Here is a 22,609-nt window from a genome sequence, read left to right as displayed (position 1 = left end):
CCCTAATGTTCTTCTGCTCACTCTCCGACTAAGATTATCAACAAACATAGACCAAGTACCCCCTCCATGGACCTCACTCACTTTTCCATCAGAAAACTTGCACTCTCGCTCTCTCACTCTCTCCATCAGATGTCTCATTTTTGTATCGTGATTCTTCATGGTATAGTGGGTGCTTGAATGTTTGATCTTCCCCTAAATTGCTTTTGCAGTAAGAACCTTCAGGTTGTTTATAGCTTTCTACTTTGTATTTTGAATTATCATGAAAGACTGATTTTTACTGCATATTGCAGGGATGATCATCCAGAAAGTGTTTTATCATCCATGCAGACAATCATGACCGTTGTGTTAGAAGAGAGTGAAGATGTTCGAGATGATCTTTTACTTGTTATATTGTCTGCATTAGGTCGTAATAGAAGTGTAAGAATTTCATGTTTACTATCGGCTTATTGCTTACAGACTGTGTTGCTGCCTGTATTTATTTCTTAGAAGCTATAATTCTTAATTGGAAGGGGATTTGTTTCTGGAATCTATATTTCAGGTTGTTACACAAGCAGCCAGGAGACTTGCTATGAATATTATAGAGCAGTGCTCAGAAAAACTTGAAACCGGCATAAAACAGTTTCTTATTTCAGTGATGTCTGGAGATAATCAGCCAGTAAAAATTGAAATCGACTATCATGAAGTTATCTATGACATTTATCATTGTGCTCCTCAGATATTGTCAGGAGTTGTCCCATACCTCACGGGAGAGCTGTTGGTATGCAAACAATCATTTTTTTTCATTTTTACTAATTACTTAACTGCATTATGATTTTTTCTCCATTTTAAGACATCTATTTGTTGTTTTTGAGAAAATTTGTTATATTCTGAAACAATTCTTATAATCTTTTTGTCATGAAATCTTTGTAGTTCTGGAGAGTTAGATCTAGTCTTTTTGGAAAGGGGGGCTTCTTTTTGTCCTCTTTATTATGGATTTTTCATAGTTCAGTCTTATGTTGGGAAAATGAGTTCAAAGATGGCCAAAGTCGATGAACAATTTCTGAGGTTTGTAATTTTCAATATATGCAGACCGATCAAATAGACACTCGTTTGAAAGCTGTGAGATTGGTTGGATCTCTCTTTGCTCTGCCTGGCTCGAGCATATCTGAAGCATTTCAGCCAATATTTTCAGAATTTTTGAAGAGGCTGAGTGATAGAGTTGTTGATGTTCGAATGTCTGTCCTCCAACATGTTAAGAGCTGTCTATTGTCGGATCCCTCAAGATCTGAGGCTCCTCAAATTATCTGTGAGTTTCTTTTGTTTTTTTTAATATATATTTTTATTTGTGCTAGTTGGCTAATTTTGTTTTGTTCTATATTTTCTAGCTGCCCTCTGTGATCGGCTTTTAGACTATGATGAAAATGTTCGAAAGCAAGTTGTGGATGTAATTTGTGATGTTTCTTGTCATTCTCTTGTTTCTGTTCCCGTTGGGACTGTAAAACTAGTTGCAGAGCGTCTTCGGGACAAATCTGTATGTTATATTTCCTGTACTTCTTGGATTACTGTTGTTACCGCTACTGTGTCCAGCGATCATTATCTAATGCATATTAACTTTTTCTTCTGTTTGGAATGTACAGCTGCTTGTTAAAAAATATACAATGGAAAGGCTGGCTGAGATCTTCAAAGTTTATTGTGCTGGATACTCTGATGGATCGATCAATCATAATGAATTTGATTGGATACCCGGGAAGATTTTTAGGTGTTTCTATGACAAAGATTTTAGGTAAGTCATTTGAGATGCTTGCAAGCAAGGATTAATTTTGCACTTGTTTAAAACATATCACATTATTTTATCTTTGTTTTTCTTCATTATTCAAAGTTTAGGGGCTATTTAGTTAATACATTTAGATCTCTTATTAGGAAAGATGGTAGATTTATGAAGGGTTGATATAAGCTTGAGTTGGAGGTATTCCATATTTTCATCCCTTTATAAAATAATATCTTCAATCAAAGGCATGCAGAAGAGACTGGAAATCTTGTTTGTATAAATTTCCTTCTCATGATTATTTATTTATTTATTCCTGAGCGTGTTTGCAATTAGTTAATAGGATGAATTAGTAATCTATTAATTTTTTTATTAATACCTTAGTGAACACTGTTTTCCTATGGTAAAATGCCAAGTAGAAAATTTAAAGAGCTTTGTGCTGTGACTCTTTGTTTGGTGTGTCTCGCATCATCATATAGCACTGGTAACATGTAGATCTGCCCTGCAGGTCAGATACAATTGAATCTGTTTTATGTGGATCCCTCTTTCCTACTGAATTCTCAATCAGAGATAAAGTTAGAACTTGGATAAGAATTTTCTCTGGGTTTGACAAAATTGAGGTCAAGTCACTTGAGAGGATGCTAGAACAGAAGCTAAGGTATATTGTACTTGCTTTCTTATATGGTTTTTGAGTAACTTCCTCTTCAATTTTGTATATAGTGGATTCTAAATTGAGTTTTGGGGGTTTCTTGTTGGATTGCAGGTTACAGCTAGAGATGCAGAGGTATCTCTCTCTAAGGCAGAGACATCAGGTTAGACGCTTTGAGAGATGAAATAGTATCCTAAAGCACACAAGTTACACTTCTATGGTCTGTTAAATTGAAATAACTGGTTCTTTCTTCAATACAGGATAGTGATTCTCCTGAAATACAAAAGAAAATTTTATTTAGCTTCCAAACCATGTCCCGCTCTTTTTCTGATCCTGTGAAGGCTGAAGAGAATTTTCAGACTCTTGATCGGGTTAAAGACGCTAACATTTGGAAGATTTTATTGAATCTAATGGATCCCAATACCAGCTCCCATCAAGCTTCTAGTGGTCGGGTAGGTTGTAAGATATTGACAAATTCAAATTTAAATGGGATGTAGTTCATAAGTGAACTTATCACTGATGTTGGGGGAAAAATGAATTATGACGAGTAGTTTGAACCATGAAATCTAAGTTTTTTCATTGTACGATTTATTTGTGATAAATATGTTCATAAATTGCAGGATGAATTGCTTAAAATACTTTCTGAGAGGCACCAGCTCTATGATTTTCTAAGTATGCTCTCCCTGAAGTGTTCTTATCTACTTTTTAACAAGGAGCATGTGAGAGAAATCCTCATGGAGGTTACTGTACAGAAGTCTGCCAGAAACACACTATACATTCAATCTTGCATGAATATACTTGTGGTAATAATTTGTATCTCTATGAAACTACTTTTCCTGGGTGTGAACAAGTCCTAGCATGTAGGAGAGTTCTTTCTTCTTCTATTGATGATTCTTTTCAATGGAATAATTGTGTATGGTTGGGTTTAGTTCCTCCTAGAGTGGAGACTTTCCTTTGGCAATTATCCCATCAAAAATTAGCAGTGAGAGCGGAATTGTTGAGAAGAGGGGTTAATATAGGAGAAAACATTCTCTGTCCTTTATGTAATCAATGGGATGAATCAGTTTGGCACTTATTTATTTTTTGCCATGTTTCTTGGGAACTGTGGACTAAGCTTATAGGGTACTGGGGTATTTGGTTAGCTCTACCACAAGACCCTCCCAACCTTTCGTGGGCTGATTTGAGGCCTAATTCTGCTATATGGAAGTTTATTCCAGGGGCTGTTTTTTGGTCAATTTGGAAGCTAAGAAATGAGATTATCTTTGAGAAAGGAAAATTGGACAGAATTTTATTGTTTTTCACTGTTCGTTTAAGATTAGCCAAATGGTTTATAGCAAAGTATCCCTTATGCTCCATTCAGGTAGACTCATTAATTGGTGATCCTTCTTTGGCTGACAAATTTTCTGCTTCTAAGGTTCCGAACAGAATGGTGTACTGTTGGAATCCTCCTCCGGTGGACTTTTTTAAGATGAATGTGGATGGGGCTGTTTGTTGTGTTGGGATGATGGTTGGAATAGGAGGAATTCTCAGGGATTGGAATCGGGTTATTCTTCTTTCGTTTTCAGAAAATGTCGGTCCTACCACCCCCATTCTAGCAAAATTGAAAGCTATCAAAAAAGGCATTGACATTTTTGTTTCTTCAGAATGGGTTTCGAAGGGTAGGCTAATTATCGAAAGCGACTCAAAGCTAGCAGTGGATTGGATCAATAGCCAAGTTTCTGTCCCTGTGTTTTATGTCTAATTTAGTTAAGGAAATTGTGACTTCTGTTTCTCTAAAGCAGGCTATTGTCAGGTGGATTCCTAGGAGTTGTAATTGTGAGGCTGACAAGCTAGCGAAAGAGGGAATTGGGTGATTGTTGATGTGGCTTTAGTTGGTTTGTATGCTTTAGAGAAAAGGTGTTTCAGGAGTGTTTTATGTCTTTTGTATCTTGGTGGAGTGTTCTTAAGTTTTATGTAACAGCTTAAACTTTAATAAATTGATGTACTCTTTTCCTCCTTCCGCTTGATGGTTCCTGCCTTAGGGCAAAGGACTACTAAGAGGGAGGTTTTTAAAGAGGCATTCTATTCCTATCAAAAAAAAATTTTGTTTGGTATTTGCTTTTGTGAGCGTCTTCTTTTCCTATGCTCCAGTTCAGCTTGTTAATAAGAGTTTGCAAGTTTAGTGCTTTCAACATTGGTCCTATAAAGTTTATGTTCTTCTTTCTCCTCTTGGGAACATATTCTACTTCTGTTTTTTAATGTCTTTTGCTGCTTTCCAGATTCTTGCACGATTTAGTCCATTGCTTCTGGGTGGAACTGAAGAAGAGCTGATTAATTTTCTGAAAGATGACAATGAAATTGTAAAGGAAGGGATTTTGCATGTTTTGGCTAAGGCTGGTAGTACCATCCGAGAACAACTCGCGGTGTCATCAAGGTGCAACTTTGGGATACTTAGACTTGTTAGAGTTAGTATGTTACCCTTATTCTTAACATCTTGGTAATGTTTGTTTGCAGTTCAATTGATCTTATATTGGAGAGGCTTTGTTTAGAAGGTAATAGGAGACAAGCCAAGTATGCAGTGCATGCACTAGCAGCAATAACAAAGGATGACGGGCTCAAATCTCTCTCCGTTTTATATAAGGTTACACAATACTTATGCTCGTTAGTTATATATTCGAAATGTGTGTTTGCATTTTTGTTTTAAATATTACAAATAGCACTTTTTCATATATTTGCCTAACCAACAGTTTCATTGCTCAATTTGCAGAGCCTTGTGGACATGCTGGAGGAAAAGACACATTTACCAGCGGTACTTCAGTCTTTGGGATGTATAGCCCAGACTGCAATGCCTGTTTTTGAAACTAGAGAGAGTGAAGTTGAAGAATTTATTAAAACTAAAATTTTGGGATGCAGTAATGTATGTCGTATCTTTTAGTTTTTTTTAATCTGTCATATTTATTTTCATGCATAAACCTTCTTTGTTGCTTCAGGATGCAGATTGCAGTGCAAAAGAATGTTGGCATGACAAAAGCGAACTTTGCATGTTGAAGGTTGTGGATTGTTGTCAGTTTGTTATTATCATTTCTGATAAAAGCAATTTTATCAACAGTGTCTGTATCTCTCGGAACATGGAGTCCGGGTTTGAGTTTTTGGTTTTCGAGGTTTTTCGCTTTTATAATTTTTTTGTGATGGATATCTCAGCCTGTAATATTGTTTGTGTGCCGCAGGTGTTCGGGATAAAGACATTGGTTAAGAGCTACTTGCCTGTCAAAGATGCTCATCTTCGTCCTGCTATTGATAACCTTCTGGGGCTCCTTAGAAACATACTTTCTTTTGGTGAAATATCTGAAGATATAAAATCAAGGTACTATAGCTGACATATGGAGGTTTCTCACTCTTTCTGGCTCAGTCTCTGTTTTCTTTACTTACTAATATTTTGCTTCTGGCTGTTGAACATCTATGTCGGTTTCCTCAATTGATTGGAATGTTTTGCTTGTTGAGGCTCAAATTTCACGCACAAGTTTTTACTATCTTTCAGCTTAGTTGATAAGGCCCATTTAAGGCTTACTGCAGCCAAGGCAGTTCTTCGTCTGTCCCGGAACTGGGATCATAAGATTCCTGTTGATATCTTCTATTTAACCTTGAGGGCAGCGGAGGTGAGGTCATTTTTGAAATATATTTCATTTATCTTTTTTTCTTTAACTTTTCCTGTTCACTTTGCCGATCTCTTGTGTCTTTTTGGTTTTCTAGATCTCTTTCCCTCAGGCTAGGAAACAATTCCTCAGCAAAGTTCATCAATATATTAAGGACAGACTCTTGGATGCAAAATATGCTTGTGCTTTCTTACTTGGGGTGCCTGGATACAAAGAGCTTAAGCTTGATGAGGTTTACACGCAGAACTTTGTTTTTTTAGTGTAGTTTGATGTCCAATTGTTGTTCCTTTGTGGAGTGATTTGTGAATGCCACTGGTATTTTCTGTTGTGTTTGAAACAGCAGGAAAAACAGAATTTAGCTGATATCTTTCAAATGTATCAGCAAGCAAGAGTTCGGCAGGTTGCTATACAATCTGATACAAGTTCCTCGATATTATATCCTGAATACATACTGCCTTATTTGGTCCATGTTCTTGCTCATCATTCATGCCCCAACCCAGATGAATGCAAGGATGTCAAAGCATTTGAATTAACATACTGGTATATGCATCTTCTTAATCTTTGTTTTTTGTTTGAGATACAAATTCAGTCATTTAACTCATCTATTCTGTATTTTTCAGGAAATTGTACTTGACCATTTCTTTGTTGGTGAACAAAGATGAAGATGCCAAGTCAGAAGCTGGTGCTAACAAGGAGAAGGAGAGTATTTCTTTGATATTCTCCATCTTTAAGAGTATCAAGCACTCTGAAGACGTTTTTGATGCAATAAAATCGAAGGTTCAGTGTTTTTTTCTAACTAGTTCATAGGTTAACAGTTCTGCCTTTCACGAGGATGAGGTAAGTTAAAGCCCTATTAAAACAAAAAAGCTAATTCGTATGATTCCCCCCCCCCACACAGAATTCACATGCTATTTGTGACCTTGGCCTTTCGATCATGAGGCGTTTAGCTTATAAGGAGGATGATATGCAAGGGCTTATACAGTCAGTCTCTCTGCCTCCACTCCTGTACAAACCATATGAAAGAAAAGAAGGTGAAGATTCCCAGGTAAGACTCCTATCATATTTATCATTTTATCATATTTACTGTACTTCTCCATGGGGATCTGCATGTCAAATTATCTGAAGCTTTTTAACTTCAATCACGTGGTGGTGATAGGAAAAAACTGTGCCTAACAGTGGAACTTTTATACTTAAGAGTTTGGATGCCGGCTATTTATTCTGTAATGTGTATAACACCCATTTCTCTGTGTAGCTAACCCACTTGTCAATAATTTGTGCAAACAGTGTTATGCTTCATCCATGCAATTACATAGTGCCAATGACATTTTTTATTTCTTCATTTGCACAGCATATTTGAGCTATAATTTTAGCACAATGTTTTTTATTATGGCTATTTCATCATTTTGATAGGATGGAGAAAGGCAAACATGGTTATCTGATGAGAGTGTCCTGTCTCACTTTGAATCCCTAAACTTGGAATGTGATGAAACGGTATGATATGCTTTCTTTCATTCATCTAAAGGGTACTATATGGTGATTTGTAAGTGCTATAAGTACCGTAGTACGTACCCATATTTAAGAAAGTTCTTCAGAATTGGTACAATACTGTACTGGTCCATACCAGTTGGTACACCCTCTACTGGTTGATACACAATATAAAAAAAAAATCTTTTCTCTTGGTTGATTCTTTTAAAAAATTCCTACTGATATTCTCTCATGATCTTCCCCCCCCCCCTCTTAATAAAGCATGTTTATTCGATTAAACTGTTGAACTGTTTGTAATACACAACAGAACTTGAAAATGAGCTATAAATGTATATAAAAAAAAGAAAAATTTCATGACAAATTTTAAATGGTACAACGAAATACATTGGTTGTGTGTGGTATGTACTAGAACGAAAGAGTACTTCCATACTGGTATGATAGTGACTACTTTGGGAATCACTTGTAAACCGTCCAATAAAATCAGCCCTTCTTCATATCCATTCCTTTGAATAAGTACAGTGGGGTATGACCATGAGTGAGAAAAGTAGAGAGAGAAAGAGAGCGGGTGCGTTTGGTCATTCATTCTCCGGTGAGGAATGGACTGTTTTTGTTGGAAATCTTAGTAAGAGAGTTACCAGAAGTGAGTTAAGAGAGATTTTCAACCATTATGGTAGAATAGTGAGGGTCTTTATCCCAAGTTTTATGGTTAAAACGAATTATAAGTCATCAACGTTTGCTTTTGTGCAATATGCGGTGGAGGAAGGTTGCAGAAGAGCAGTTATGAATGTAAATGGAACGTTGATTGATGGGAAGAGAGTCACTGTGGGGGTGGCTAAGTATAAGAGGGGCCGGAAGAGAGATGCAGAGGTTAAAAGATCTCAGCTGGAAGGAATTAAGCCATGTAGAGAAGCTAATGGCAGACAGCAGGTTGACTTGGAGTCACCGAGAAGTTTGAGAGATGGCAGAACGTATAAGGAGGTTGTGAATGTGGATAACAGTAGGAGTGTGGATCAACAAAGAAGGGTGAACAGGGAAGGTCAGAAGAAAGCAAAAGGAGTAAGAAATGTCTGGGATATGCACATCCCTTCAGAAGATTTTTGCTGGGTGAAAAATTCCTTAACAGGGATTTTTAAAGATACATTTCAGCCTGTTATGGTGGTGCGAGCTTTGGCAAAAGAGGGGTTCCAGGTCAAGATAGTAAAGTGGGGATATGTTAGGAACGCATGCATTATTATCTTCAATACAAATGAAGAGTTCCTGAAGGCGTGGTCGAGTCTTAGAGAGAAACTTTACTGCTGGTTTGATTGGGTAGATCCATTGTTGAGTGAAGATGGAGTCCCTTTGGCTTATTGCTTGGTCGAGTTGGTTGGGTTACCGCTTCTTAGTTGGAGTATTCCTTTTCTAGAGAAGCTTGGAGGAAAGTGGGGAAAGGTTGTTTGTATCCCGGAGGGAACAAGAAACAGAGATGACCTCTCTTCGGCTAGAATGCTGCTAAGGGTGGCAAGTCCGTTCGATGTACAAGAATCTGTTATTGTAGGATCTTATGGCAGATCGTTTAAAGTTAAAGTTAATGTGGGATCCAGCTCTAATGCTTTCTCTGAAGCTTATGGAGACGTGAGGCAGACTGTGTCATTTGGCAACTGCAATGACGAAGTGTCAAAGGAGGAAGATGGTAGAAACAAAGATAAGGTAGGAGACAACAGGGAGAACTCTGCGGAAGGTTTCTGGTCAAAAGTTGACACGTGGCTTCAGAAAAGTCAAGAAAGGAGGACGTTAGAAGAAGGTGGAGATCAGGATTTGGAAAATAAGTCAGACACTCTGCCCAATAGTAATGGGGTGTCAGACAAGTTTGAATTTGAATTAAATACCAGGGGGGAGTTTGCAGGCCTTGGGCTGAGAGAGGTTGCAGCCCAGAGTTCAGCCCATTCGGAGTCTAATTGGGAGGCTTATTCTCCTGTTACTAAAATTATTCCAGCTGGCCCTGCTGTGAAGTTGAATTGGGCTAGGCTAGCAAACAAGAATAAGGAGCAGAATCTGTCTGAATTTTTTGCAGAAGAAAGAAGTGTATCAATAGAAGAAGGAAAAAATGGGGATATGGAAGATGAAGATATTATGATAGGTTTGTCAATTAGGAGTGCTCCTGTTGGCAGAAGGGGAAGAGGACGCTATGCCCGAGTTTATAAAAGGTCAAGAGATAGAAGAATATGGTTGTGTCCAGCTATTGAAGATGATGTCTTCTGTCCCATGGCTTCTCCGAAGCTTAAGCAGAACAATTCTGTTCCTAGAAGTATACAGCAGTTTCCTACGAATAGTATTGGAAAGGGACAAGATAAGGACTTCAATGGTTCTGCCGATTTTCAGAATACATCTACGGTCCCTACCATTTGTAATGATGGTGTTGAAAGGGTGGAAGCTATTTCTGTGAATGCTTCAGGGAAAGGAAATGAAAAGAGAAGGAAGAGAAGGAAGAGGAGAGCCTTAATTTCTGAAGCTATTGACTTGGTTAATATTTCGACTGCTTCTTCTTCCTCTTTTGTGGAATTACTGAAGGAAGCAGTGGATACTTGGGAAGTGTGTGAGATGTTAGGTATTTCATTTAAGGAAGGGAAGGAGGCTTTTATTGATAAATTATTATGTCTTGGTCAAGAGACAGATGCAGTTAGGGGTGGATGAAGGCTGCTCAGTTTTAGCTGAGTGTAGGGGGAGTAATTCTTTTTTATGAATAATTTTAGTATTATTTCGTGGAACATTAGGGGTCTTGGGAGGAGGGAGAAGTGTGTAGCTGCAGCAAGGTTAGTCAAGAAGACGAAACCAGTTTTTCTTTTCATTCAAGAATCTAAGTTGGAAAGATGCCATGGGGCGATTTTTAGAAGGATTGGAGGTAACTTGTTAAAGGGGGTGTTGGTTTCTCCAGCACAGGGGTCATCGGGGGGATTGATTACATTGTGGAATGAGAACGTGGTTCAAGTCATTGATCAGTTTGTGCATAGTAGGTTTCTGGCGTTAGTAGGAAAATCTAAGCATGGTTCTATGGAGTTTGTAGCTATTAATGTTTATGGGCCTCCAGTCGAAGCTGAGAAGGAGGTTTTTTATGGGGAGTTGCTGAAGTATGTTAGAGCTCTAAATTTACCAGTGTGTCTAGGGGGAGACTTCAACGCGTATCTTGATTCAGAAGAAAAGATAGGCAAATCACAAAATTGGCATACTATGGATATTTTCAGGTCATTCGTACAAAAAGCCAATCTCATTAACTTGCCTATGTCAGGAGGTTCTTTCACTTGGTGCAGTAATAGAGAATCTTCAACATGGGTGAAATTGGATAGGTTCCTTATCTGCGCAAGATTCCTTAAGATTTTCCCTAACATTGTGCAGTCGATTTTACCGAAATCTATTTCAGACCATAATCCAGTCTTGCTGGAGGATAAATCTACAAATTGGGGTCCAAAACCTTTTAGGTTCTTTAATTTTCTATTAGAAGAACAAGGTTTTGATGATTTAGTTGCAGACTCACTGGAAGTAGAAGAGAAGAAGAACAATAGTGGTGGAATTTTCAGAATACTGCAGGGTGCAAAAATGAAATCAGAAACTGGTCTGGAAGTGGACATTTAGGGCTGTCAGAGTCAATTTCGTTGCTGGAAATTAAAATTAACAGTCTGGATTTAAAGTGTCAAGGTGGAAAGCAGTCTGCAGGGGATTGGGCACAATTGATTGAGTCTAAAAAGGAATTATGGAGACTGTTAAGGATTGAGGAGAGAATTTGGTTTCAAAAATCTAGAAACAGATGGATTAAAGATGGAGACAGGAATACAAGGTTTTTTCATCTTAGTGCATTGAAAAGGAATAGATTCAACACTATTCATTCGATCAATTTTAAAGGCAAAGTTATTTCGGATCCAGAAAAGATAAAAGACAGTGTGTTTAAGTTTTTCAAGAATGCATATAATGAAAAAACTACACTGGAAGTTGAGGGCTTGAATTTTGATTTTAAACAGTTGTCTCAAGTTCAAAGTGATTCTCTAGAAGAGGTGTTTACAGAGCAAGAAGTGTGGCAAGCAATTTCATCTTCGGATAGTGCAAAAGCACCAGGGCCGGATGGTTTCACAATGGGTTTTTACAAGAAGTATTGGAATTTGTTGAAGGTGAAGATTATGGAGTTTTTTTCAGATTTCTACAATGGAAAGCGGTGGGTTCATGGAGTGAATCATGCTTTTATTACCTTGATTCCAAAGAAAGGTAATCCTGAGAGTATTGAAGATTATAGACCTATTAGTCTAGTGGGCAGCTTGTATAAGATTCTCTCTAAGGTTCTTTCGAAAAGACTTTCTTCTTGTGTTAAAGATATTGTTAGCCCTACACAGTTTGCGTTTATTCCGGGGAGGCAATTGTTGGATTGCGCCTGTTTAGCAAATGAAGGCATAGATTATTGGAGGAAACAAGGGCTGCAGGGGGTTGTTTTCAAAGTGGATTTTAGCAGAGCTTATGACACCGTGGATTGGCAGATTCTGTTAAGGCTTATGAAGGAGATGGGCTTCGGAGAAAGGTGGTGTTCTTGGATAAATAAGTGTATTTCTACAGCTTCTATATCTATTATACTGAATGGGTCTCCTACAAAAGAGTTTCATATTGCTAAAGGTTTGCGACAAGGATGTAGTCTTTCTCCTCTTTTGTTTAATGTGGTTGGTGAACTCCTTCATATGATGTTAAATAAAGCTGTGGAATTAGGATTATTTCAAGGGTTTTCTTTTGGAAATGTGCAAAACAGTTTCAATTTGACCCATCTTCAGTTTGCGGATGACCTAATTATTTTTTGTCGAGCCTCCATCACTCAAATTAAAAACGTTAGACGAGTGTTGATGATTTTTAGTTTTATGACGGGGCTTCATCTTAATTTAGTTAAGAGTAAATTGTATGGTATTAATGTGGAGGAGGACACACTGAGAATTTGGGCTAGGGACATTGGCTGCTCTATTGGTTCATTTCCGACAGTCTATTTAGGCCTTCCGCTAGGGGCTAAAAGAAACTGTGAGAAACTGTGGGAGCCAGTCCTAGCTAACTTTGATAAGAAATTGGCGGGATGGAAAGCTTCTTCTTTGTCTATGGCCGGTAGATTGGTGCTTATTAAGTCGGTTTTATCCTCTTTACCTATCTTTTATCTCGCTATTTTCAAGATTCCAGCTAAAATCTGTCAAAAATTAAACTCTTTGATGGCGAATTTTTTATGGGGTGGAGGAGAAGAAAAGAAGAAAATGCATTGGGTGAGTTGGAATAAAATTTGTAAACCGAAGTGTGGAGGTGGTCTAGGAGTTGTTGATTTGAAGCTTATTAATAGAGCACTATTGGGAAAGTGGGTGTGGAAGTTTGCCAACGAAAAAGAATCTTTGTGGAAAAAGTTCTTATGTTCTAAACATAGTGTTAGTTGTCTTTCTATGGATGTCAATAAAGTCTCCTCCCATAAGGACTCTTGGATTTGGAGAGGTATTGTGAATAGCTACATGAAGGATGATTTCTTTGGAGGATGCATTAGATCTCATGCGAGGTTACAAGTTGGGAATGGCAATTCGATTTTCTTTTGGAAAGATACATGGTTGGGGGATTTTCCATTGAAAGTTCTTTTTCCTAGGATTTTTGCTCTGTCAACAAATCAAGGGGGTAAGGTTGCTGAATTTGGTAGTTTTGATTTGAATGGTTGGGAGTGGAATATTAAGACTAGGAGGAATCTATGCGATTGGGAAGTGGCTCAGCTGGTTGATCTATTGGACAAGCTCAATGTTATCAAATTAAATGAATCTTTGGAGGATTGCATGCTTTGGGTTGGTGCGGGCGAGGGTTTGTATTCCGTTAAAGCTTGCACGAAATCTTTCTACTCAGTGGATGAGGATAACTTTAGGTGGAACAAATGTGTTTGGCAAGGTCTGGTTCCTCCTAGAGTAGAGGTTTTCCTTTGGCAACTATCACTTAATAAAGTAGCGGTTAGAGGGGAATTGAAGAAAAGGGGGGTTCACTTAGGGGAGGACTCTCTATGCCCCTTTTGCAATCAAGCAGAGGAATCAGTTCAGCATCTGTTTATTTACTGCCAGTTTTCCTGGGTACTATGGAACAGAATCATAGCCTACTGGGGTATCAAGTTAGCCTTACCTACTGATCCTTCATCAATTATAATTTCATGGTCTGTTCTTAGGCCATTTTCTAATATGTGGAAGTTTATTCCGGGGGCTGTTTTATGGTCGATTTGGAAGATGAGAAACGAAATTGTTTTTGAAAGAGGCAAGCTGGACACATCCTCATTGTTTTTCACAGTCAGGTTAAGGCTTGCGAAATGGTTCCTAGCTAAGTATCCTTTATCCTCTATTCAAGTGGACTCTCTAATTGGTGATCCTTCATTGGCTGATAATATTTCAGCTTCTCTTGATTCGAACAGGCCTGTGGTTTACTGGAGTCCTCCTCCAGTCGATTTTTTTAAGTTTAACGTGGATGGAGCAGTTAGTAGGGTTGGGTTGTTAGCAGGAATTGGGGGCATTCTTAGAGATTGGAATCGGATTAAATTGATGTCGTTTTCAGAAAAAATAGGGCCTACTCCTATTATTTTAGCAGAGTTAAAAGCTATCAAAAGAGGAATAGACATCTTTGTGTCATCAGAATGGGTATTGAAGGGAAGGCTTATTATTGAATCTGATTGCAAGCTAGCTGTGGAGTGGTTGAAATATCAGGAGTCAGTTCCTCCTTTTCTTTTAAATTTTGTCAAGGATATTGCGGATGCGGTTTCTGAGTATGAGGTCATTGTGAGGTGGATTCCGAGAAGATGTAATTGCGAGGCAGATTTGCTTGCAAAGGAGGGGATTGGGTAGTGGGTCACTTTTTTAGTACTGAGTTCGGAGGTTTTTAATCAAGGCGTTATAAGAGTGTGCTTAAGTTTTATGTATCTTAAAGGAGTGGTTCTAGTTTTATGTAATTTTTACATTATCAATATATTAAGGTTCTCTATTCCTCCTTCCCCTAGTAGGTTCTGACCTCATGGTAAGGGCTACTTAGAAGGAGGTTTTTATGAGACCTACTTTTCCTATCAAAAAAAAAATAGTGACTACTTTGGTATTTCGTGTTACATTGTTTACTAACTTTTCCTGCTCTCCTTTTATCAACATATTTGATTCAGAAAGAGATTTCCAAGGAAGAGGCACTCAAAGATAGTGAAACTGAAGGAAATGAAGTGCCTCTCAGAAAAATAATCAAGCAATTAAAATCTAAAGAAGCCAAGGCTCGGAAGGCTAAAAAGAACAAGTCTCCCTCGGTAGAAGCAAAAGATGCAGAAAATGATGTTTATATTTTGAAAATGGTGAGAGAAATAAATTTGGATAGTCTGCAGATGTCCAGTAAGTTTGAATCAACCAATGGTCATAAACATTTTTCTACCAAGAAAGAAAAAGTTGAGCAGGAGCATCAGAAAGGTAATAAGAGAAAAGACAATGTTGCAGCTTCTGTCCCAGTGCCTAAACGCAAGAGGTCGTCATCTACACATAGTGCTTTCAAGATTTCTAGAAGTTCTTCTAAGTTCCCTTCAAGGGATTCAGGAGGTGACTGGCATGAAGCGAAAGGTTCCTCGTTTCTGTCTATGGAAATGGACATTGATAAATTACATAATTCAAAAGAGAAAATGCCTGCACGCAAAAGATGGAATGAGAATAATGAATCGGACTACTTGGCGCCAAGCATTCGGAAGAAAAGAAGCTCCTCATCAAAGGGCAAAGGCAAAGGCAAAGGCAAAGGCTCTGACTGGGGTCATAGTGATGAGGACGAGGAAGATGAAGCTGATGATGAAATTCTGGAGGTGATTTTTTTTTCACTTGGTTAAATTGCTGTCAGGGTCCAATGATGCACTCATTTTATGTTCTCACAGTTCATTGTTGTGATACCTGTTTTATATCTCCATGCAGAAGTCAGAGATCAGCAAGTCTGCTGCTGGATCTAGCAAGAAGCAGAAGAGGAGCATTGCAGGATTAGCGAAGGTTCCTCCCTCACTCCCTCTCCTTTATGTCTCGGTATTGCTTTCATGCATTTTGTAATGCTTTAGCTGAATTTATTGTGTTATAATATTTGGATATGTTTCAAGCACCTGCCTTGCTTCTCTCTCTGTTGTTGAGATTTAGCACAGATGCACACTATCGTAATCTACTTTTTGAATTTTGCAGTTCTGTTGTGGCATTGTTCCCCCATAAGCATTGTCCTAACACATTTAGAATGGCTTCTTTTTTCTCCATTTAAATCCTCTTGGTATTGTGGCATTGTTGCCTTATAAGCATTGTCCTATAACATTTAGAATGGCTTTTTTTTTCTCCGTTTAAATCCTCTTGGTTTTGGGCCCATTGTTCATTATTGATCTTCTTTGTTTCTTTTGTTCAGTGCTCAACCAAGGAAGAAGGAATTGATATTGCAGATTTGATTGGCGACAGAATAAAAGTGTGGTGGCCTATGGATAAGCAGTAAGTAATCAAAACTGTTGCTGTTCTTTGCAGCAGATTCTAAAAGTTTACTGAGAATCATGCTGTGAAATAGATTAAATAACTTTGCTGTTCTTTGTTATTTATGTTGCATTCATGTGTCTTGAGAATTTGAATGAGGCTTCATTTGGTTACAGTTGAAATTCTGAAAATTAGTGTGTGCTCTCTGTTGGTGTTGTATGACTATTTCAATGTCAGACTTGCAAATTCATCATCTTTTTTTTTTATTTGTTTTAACAAGGGCCAAAATTTATTCAAAAAAGTGTGCTGGTCTTATAGCAGATAAGGTTTTTTGATTTTATGTTTAGCATTGTATATGAAACATTGTGCTTATCCGGTCAACTTCACAGTTTCTGCGTGAGTATTAGTTTCTTTCTAGTCTGTAAAGTTTTTTTCAACTGCCTCCACGATGTTGTAAATGTGCAATATTCTATTTGAACCGGTGCATTATCACTTTGCATAACATTAATCCTTATAGAGGTTCTTTACTGTTGTATCTTACTTTTGGAAATGCCAGGTTTTATGAAGGAACAGTCAAGTCTTATGACCCTATAAAGAAGAAGCATGTGGTAAGATGCAGTTTTATTCCAACTTGAATTAACATTTTAACATTTGTGTCACAGTGAACCGACTGTTAATCATATGTATTTTCTCCTTAGATATTATATGACGATGGAGATGTGGAAGTACTTCGTCTGGAAAGAGAGCGATGGGAGCTCATTGGCACAGGCCGCAAGTCTGGAAAGGTTAAGACTTCACATCTTGCATGCACTCTCAGGCTAAAATCGTTTTGATTTTTATTTGAGCTTACTCTATATCTGTTTCACTTGCATTTTTGACAGAAGGCAAATTCATCGAAAGTCACCAAGAGCCCTCTGAAGGAAGCGTATGTGCTATTAACTAATGTGTTTTTTAGATAATTCTTTCTGAATCTCACTTTGCTGTATAGTTTTGTATTTCGTATTCCCCTCCACCCCCTTCCAAAAAAAACTCCCAACAAAAGAAATAAAAAATTTAAGGTACTAACTTAGAGAGTGAACTCATATCACATTTGTTTTGAGAATGACTTGTTCTCAATATTTAGTAATTAACTCTTATGTTGCTTCATAACTTGATTGCTGTACTATTGACAGGTCTCCTGGGCAGAAAAGTAAGAGCTCAGGTGGTTCACGTCAGAAAAAGAGTCCAGTAAAGACGTGAGTAAAACGCCAATACAATAAGAAGCTATTTGTCTTCAATTGGTTTGTGAACTTAATTGATATTTTATTCGCAGACCGAAGAGGAAAAGGACACCAAAGAAGAACTTGAAGCATACTCAAAAGAGCATGTTGAACGACGATGAAGAGAACACTGGTGTGTCAGAATCCAAGTCCAATGCTGCAAATGAAAATCGTAAGATGAACTTGGGTATTGTTTGTTGGTTATTATTTCTCTTTCCCCCTTCACGTCATTAAACGCATGTTTATTTCCTTTTTCCCTGTTGAATCTGAAGGAGCACACACCGGTGTGGTAGATGCAAACCGATTGGATAGAGAAGAATCTGGGAAGGAAGTGGCTTCAGTTTCCAAAGGGAGAAGTTCAGAAGATACAGATGGAAGCCCTAATAATGCCGAGGAGTTGGATAAAGTTAAATCTGATGCTGATGGGAATCATTCTGGACCAGAAAATCCTCAAAAGTTGGATGAGCAAGAGAAATCACCTGATGAATTAAGTGAAGACTATAGAGAACCCGTAACTAAAGCAACTGTATCCGAATCCAAAAACACTCAAGCAAGTGATCATGTTGAGAGTAAATCTCCAATCTTGAAAAAATCATCGGAAGGACCTTCCCCGACTTCAGATGTTGCGGATGCTGGGATATCTGACGATGAGCCCCTTGTAATCTACATCTAGCATTGTGTTCAATGGAGTTCCTTATTTGTCTTATAACTTGATTCTATTTGATCATTTTTTCTTTTCTTAAATGCAGAGCAAGTGGAACCTCAGTAGCAGTCTTCCTCAGTAGAAGTGGTAAACAAAGACGGTGCTGTGTCTGTTCAAGTACTGAGCAAGAACCTAACAAGATTGCAGAAGATGATATCCATCTGACCTTATGTAAACACAGTAATAAATGTCCGAGTAGTCGCCCTAGACCTAGACTAGAACATTGTAGAGGACGTGCTGTAAAATTAACTGTAGGCATATTCCCTGTGTTGGGGTGAAACTTTAGTGCATGGGTGGTGTAGATAGAAGATTCCAAGGTGTAGTTGCATCAAATTGACAGGGCACTCTGTATAGTTGGTTCTATTTTGGGGATTGTTTCACTAGTTTATTTGACTTGTCAAATTGATTATTGTTTCATCGTCGTTTGCTCAGCCAGCGGCTGGCAATGTGAACACAAACTGTTTGATGCATTGTGTGAATCAAAATTTCGTCAATTCAAATATTAGTGTGAATGCACGGTCGTGAACATCTGCAGTAGTTTTCCCTTTTCTTCATAGATAAAGGAAAACTTTACCGAGTCACCTACGAGTGTAAGGTAATTTTTTTGAGGGAAAGCAGAATGCTTATATTAGCCAAGAATGACATCGGTTACAGGAACATTCGAAATGTGAGAACGTTACGGTAATTGTATAAGATCAATTAATAATAATTTAAGAATTATTTCATAATTAATAAAATGTTTAGTGACTATTAATGTAATTAATCCGGAAATATTTCGATTAGGTAGAGAGAGAGTGGATTATAAGATAAGGCGCCTGGAAAAGAGAAATGTCAGAGTCAAAAGGGAAGACCACAAGGGAACGGGAGCAGAAGCAGATGGATTTAGACCCAACAAACCGAGTAAGGGAGAGTGTGAAACCAAAGACCAGGCCCAGTCTGATCATCGCCTTCTAAATTTGTGCCTAATAATACTAGGCATAATATGGACTATGGATACAATCTGATTAACTGTAATAAAAAAAAATCCTTATCAAAAATAAATTATCCAATCCAGCACTTTTAACGTTTAGGGTCATGACCATGTATGTATATATAGGTCTAACCAAAGCATTTCATGTTGTGGTATTTGGTAATTGTATGAACGTGGGTTGTTAATTTAATTTCCTTTGCCTTTTTGAATTCCAAGGTGGACTTTGTTCTACGCCTTTTACTGCCTAATCTAACCGGTGATTTTCGTTAGGCTACTACTCTTGCTAAAGCTAAGAGATTCCCCTTTGCTTCTTTATTGAAAGCGATTTAAGTTGATCGAGCATCAGCTTTATCGACCCTTGGATACCACTTGAAACAAAGGTAAACGGTAACCTCTCTCTTTTATGTTTGGATCTGCTTCGCTACAGCACCATCTTTGATGGGGTTTTTTTTTTAAATTTCTCCCTCTCTTCATCCTTTGCTATGCTTATCTCTTTGCTTTCCCTGCAAATTATGAATTATTTCGGCTTAATTTATTGTTTTTTCCAATCAGTTTCTTTCTGGGTTGGAAATTGGGTTCTTCTCAGAAGTTTGTGCTGTTATAGAATTAAAACAAATGGGGGAGCTTTTGGGGCTGATAAAAGTGGTGGTTGTGCAAGGTAAAAGGTTGGTTATCAGGGATTTCAAGAGCAGTGATCCTTATGTTGTAGTCAAGCTCGGTGATCAGGTTTGTTTAGCCTATTTTCATTTTTTTACCATACTTGTCAATATCTTATACTTCCCTTGTTTCGGTACACTGTTTTGCTGATGTTGTGGGTGTTCTGTAAAATTGATGATATTCTACCATTCAAACAATTTGCATAACTCATGTTTTGCATTGCTAATTCTATAGTCCTCCCATTATCCTGTATCAAAAGCTACTGTTTTTATCTTGCTCTGTGTTTTTTGAATCAATGTTAAAAGAAGACAGAGAAAAGAAGACCATATGATTTGCTCTTTTCTTTCATGGTCTTTTTTTATCAGCCATACAGATTGTTGGATTCTCTAATTTTTCTAGCTTAATGAGCGGAGCTTTTAGTGCCGCCAATTTGTTTGACAAAGGCTTAGCCATTGTTGGCTGGCGTCATTTTCATTCCCTGACTATCTTTTCTTTCTCCTTTGGTTTTGATTGCTTATACAAGTTTCTCGATTTACATTCTCACAACTCTAGGTGGCAAAAACTAAGGTTATCAACAGTTGCCTCAATCCAGTATGGAATGAAGAGCTTACTTTCTCCCTCTCTGAGCTTGTTGGTGTTCTAAATTTGGTAAGTTTTTTATATTTGTACTTCAAAAGTATTCTGTTCAACATGTTTGATTCCTTATCTTATCAATTATCATACCCTATCATATAACACTTTTGTTCTTTGGTATAGGGATCATTTTTCTTTGTTCTGACCTTTACCGGGTGTTTAATATATCTGATCCATGGTTATCCTATTCAAGCTGGTTTGATTAGAATCAATATATTTGCATACGATGTATTTACTTTTCCTCTTGTCTTGAATCATTTGGTTTTGGTTCACCTTTTGCCTTTTGGTTTATGACTGCCTACACCTAAGTTATTCATTTTGCCTGCTTTTGTTGGAGTGTTATCTGTATTCACTGAATGTCGGTGAGTTGAGATTTTATTAGGCTGGGAGATGCGGAATTTCAGAAATTTGTTACCTGGAGATTCCTCTAAATAGTTGGAGATATTTGATCAGAAATTTGCTGTCTAAGGATTCCTCTAAAGAGTTGAAGATATTTGATGTTTTTGATATCTTGTTGATATTCAGATTCTTTACTCTACATCCTATTTATATATTCCAACTGACATCTCAGTTTCGATGTGAAAAAGGCAACAACATCCAGCATGCAGTAAATAGTAATCATTTTAGACTTCATCTGTAAAACAGATTGAATTTTCTGCCTTAACGTTATTGTTTGTCTAATTTTCCTAAAAAGAAAGTTTATACCAGTGATGAACTACTTTGTAAGATGCTAATAAATTAATTGATAGCACTAGATTTTATGAAGAATTGACGAAATATGCTTTTCTACACAGGAAGTATTTGACAAAGACCGTTTCAAGGCTGATGACAAGATGGGACATGCTTATCTAAACCTTCAGCCACTTGTCTCTGCTGCTAGATTGAGCCATGCCCTCCGAGTTTCTTCTGGTGAGATGACATTGAGGAAGGTTGTACCTGACACTGATAATTGTCTCGTTAGAGAGAGTTCTATTAGTTCTATAAACGGTGAAGTAGTTCAGAGTGTTTGGTTAAGGCTTCGCACAGTCGAGTCCGGGCAGATAGAGCTAAAGGTCAGGTTAATTGAGGTATGCGACAGGTCTTCAAGATAGTTGAGCTATCTGCTGATGACGTAGTGTTTTTGGGGGGATCAGGCTCGGCTTTCGTCCTGGTCTTTTGGCCTTTGGGGTTGATTCTAAAGAACTTAAGGTCGGTGTGGGCATATATAAGGTAGAATGGTTTGAATGTGTGAAGCTTCCAGTGTAGATTAGCTTAGGTAATCAGGCTTAAAATAGGTGATTTGAAACTAACCTGTGGTGGAATGAAAACTCTGTTTGTTTAATCCCTGTTTGTAATTTTCAGGATTGCAATGGCAGCCAAAACTTGACCCAAATATAAGCCATCCTGAATGTTATTTTACTTTGTGTTTCAGCAATTGGTTTTAATGAATTCTAGACAAGAGGGTCCAGCTGTTTTGTTTCGATGCTCAAGCTATATATATATTGCACCAATTTTGATGTAGTCGAATTAAAATTCAATTAACATATTAAATTAAAAGATTAATTACACCATAACTTTATTCTCTCTCTTGTTTCATTTATTGTACTTTTAATTTTTCTAATTTACTACCGAACGTTCGAATTGCTTTTGGTTTGATAATTCTGAATTATTTTATTATTATTTTGGAATGATGTGATATTTTTTTATTATTAAAATATAAAAATAATTTAAAATAAATAATCAAAATAATATTTTTTTATTATTAAATTTTAAAAAGATTTAAAATAATCATCGACCACCGTCCATCGTTGGCCTTTTGAACCGGTAGTCGTTTGGTCCAAATTTCATGGGTTGTTTGTCTAGACCCTCGAGTTCGAATCTCGTGGTTGTTTAACTAAAAAATGCCCCAAAAACCATGAATCTCAATTGAAACATTTTGGTTTCCTCACTTTCGATCTCATATTCGTGGACTTTGAAGCATGTTCCGACAAAATAGAGGTCGAATTCAAATTAGGGGTCGAAGCAAAGCGGTCCATGAAATTTGGGACCGAAGGACCACTATCTACGGTTGTCGATGACTATTTGCATTTTGGTTTTCTCATTTTTTTTATCAGATTCGGAGCATGTTCCGACAAAATGGAGGTCAGATTTGGACTTAGAGGGTCGAGACGAAGAGATCGATGAAATATAAGACTAAACAACCACCGTTTACAACCGTCAATGATGGTGTCCAACGCAAACGAACAGTGAATAACCACCTTCTGTTTTTATTTTATATTTTAAAATATATTTATATTAAATAATAATAAAACTGACATATCATAACAAAATAATATTAAACAATACAGAGTGATCAAAATAGGAGTAATTCAAAAGTTTAGTGATTAAATTAAAAAAATCTAAAAGTATAGTAAATAAAATAAAAGAGATAATAAAATTCAGTGA

The 22,609-nt window shown here is 37.3% G+C and overlaps 2 protein-coding genes across 4 annotated transcripts in view; both read left to right on the top strand.

Moving 5' to 3' along the window:
* Nucleotides 1-18,207, top strand: part of LOC120195845 (sister chromatid cohesion protein PDS5 homolog A-like) — a 28,885-nt gene extending 10,678 nt beyond the window's left edge. The window contains exons 4-33 of one of the 2 annotated variants that reach the window (XM_039197781.1): nucleotides 291-417; nucleotides 539-757; nucleotides 1,069-1,285; nucleotides 1,365-1,510; nucleotides 1,617-1,762; nucleotides 2,253-2,402; nucleotides 2,508-2,556; nucleotides 2,654-2,845; nucleotides 3,014-3,196; nucleotides 4,652-4,806; nucleotides 4,887-5,013; nucleotides 5,140-5,289; nucleotides 5,363-5,422; nucleotides 5,600-5,736; nucleotides 5,911-6,028; nucleotides 6,123-6,257; nucleotides 6,369-6,565; nucleotides 6,646-6,802; nucleotides 6,924-7,070; nucleotides 7,436-7,516; nucleotides 14,661-15,332; nucleotides 15,439-15,510; nucleotides 15,905-15,984; nucleotides 16,520-16,571; nucleotides 16,662-16,748; nucleotides 16,845-16,888; nucleotides 17,136-17,198; nucleotides 17,276-17,394; nucleotides 17,495-17,880; nucleotides 17,972-18,207. In XM_039197781.1, the coding sequence (XP_039053712.1) occupies nucleotides 291-417; nucleotides 539-757; nucleotides 1,069-1,285; nucleotides 1,365-1,510; nucleotides 1,617-1,762; nucleotides 2,253-2,402; nucleotides 2,508-2,556; nucleotides 2,654-2,845; nucleotides 3,014-3,196; nucleotides 4,652-4,806; nucleotides 4,887-5,013; nucleotides 5,140-5,289; nucleotides 5,363-5,422; nucleotides 5,600-5,736; nucleotides 5,911-6,028; nucleotides 6,123-6,257; nucleotides 6,369-6,565; nucleotides 6,646-6,802; nucleotides 6,924-7,070; nucleotides 7,436-7,516; nucleotides 14,661-15,332; nucleotides 15,439-15,510; nucleotides 15,905-15,984; nucleotides 16,520-16,571; nucleotides 16,662-16,748; nucleotides 16,845-16,888; nucleotides 17,136-17,198; nucleotides 17,276-17,394; nucleotides 17,495-17,880; nucleotides 17,972-18,007 (4,504 nt within the window). In that variant the 3' untranslated portion in view covers nucleotides 18,008-18,207. Of the gene's footprint in view, nucleotides 1-290; nucleotides 418-538; nucleotides 758-1,068; nucleotides 1,286-1,364; nucleotides 1,511-1,616; nucleotides 1,763-2,252; nucleotides 2,403-2,507; nucleotides 2,557-2,653; nucleotides 2,846-3,013; nucleotides 3,197-4,651; nucleotides 4,807-4,886; nucleotides 5,014-5,139; nucleotides 5,290-5,362; nucleotides 5,423-5,599; nucleotides 5,737-5,910; nucleotides 6,029-6,122; nucleotides 6,258-6,365; nucleotides 6,566-6,645; nucleotides 6,803-6,923; nucleotides 7,071-7,435; nucleotides 7,517-14,660; nucleotides 15,333-15,438; nucleotides 15,511-15,904; nucleotides 15,985-16,519; nucleotides 16,572-16,661; nucleotides 16,749-16,844; nucleotides 16,889-17,135; nucleotides 17,199-17,275; nucleotides 17,395-17,494; nucleotides 17,881-17,971 lie in introns of both variants that reach the window. The other variant, XM_039197780.1, reaches the window with a different exon arrangement.
* On the top strand, nucleotides 109-21,559 carry LOC120195850 (protein C2-DOMAIN ABA-RELATED 11-like). Of its 2 annotated transcripts, none has more exons than XM_039197791.1 (5): nucleotides 109-123; nucleotides 19,473-19,621; nucleotides 20,105-20,200; nucleotides 20,980-21,335; nucleotides 21,386-21,559. In XM_039197791.1, the coding sequence occupies exons 2-4, from the start codon at nucleotides 19,511-19,513 to the stop codon at nucleotides 21,274-21,276; spliced, it is 504 nt and encodes a 167-aa protein (XP_039053722.1). In that variant the 5' UTR covers nucleotides 109-123; nucleotides 19,473-19,510; the 3' UTR covers nucleotides 21,277-21,335; nucleotides 21,386-21,559. The 2 variants fall into 2 exon arrangements, with proteins under 2 accessions (XP_039053722.1, XP_039053721.1); XM_039197790.1 differs by lacking the exon at nucleotides 109-123 and adding an exon at nucleotides 19,093-19,275 and having other exon boundaries at nucleotides 19,448-19,621.
* The last annotated feature ends 1,050 nt before the right edge of the window (nucleotides 21,560-22,609 follow it).

Source organism: Hibiscus syriacus, unplaced genomic scaffold (genome assembly GCF_006381635.1).
Source record: "Hibiscus syriacus cultivar Baekdansim isolate YM2019G1 unplaced genomic scaffold, ASM638163v2 tig00117021_pilon, whole genome shotgun sequence".
In the NCBI taxonomy this organism is placed as follows: domain Eukaryota; kingdom Viridiplantae; phylum Streptophyta; class Magnoliopsida; order Malvales; family Malvaceae; genus Hibiscus; species Hibiscus syriacus.
Note: the sequence above shows the minus strand (reverse complement) of the source record. Positions and strands in the feature narration are given on the sequence as shown.

Coding starts and splice junctions, on each gene's coding strand:
- LOC120195850 (XM_039197791.1), top strand. CDS start 19,511: ATGGGGGAGCTTTTGGGGCTGATAAAAGTGGTGGTTGTGCAAGGTAAA. Junction 19,622..20,104: donor TAGTCAAGCTCGGTGATCAG/GTTTGTTTAGCC, acceptor TCACAACTCTAG/GTGGCAAAAACTAAGGTTAT. Junction 20,201..20,979: donor TTGTTGGTGTTCTAAATTTG/GTAAGTTTTTTA, acceptor TTTTCTACACAG/GAAGTATTTGACAAAGACCG.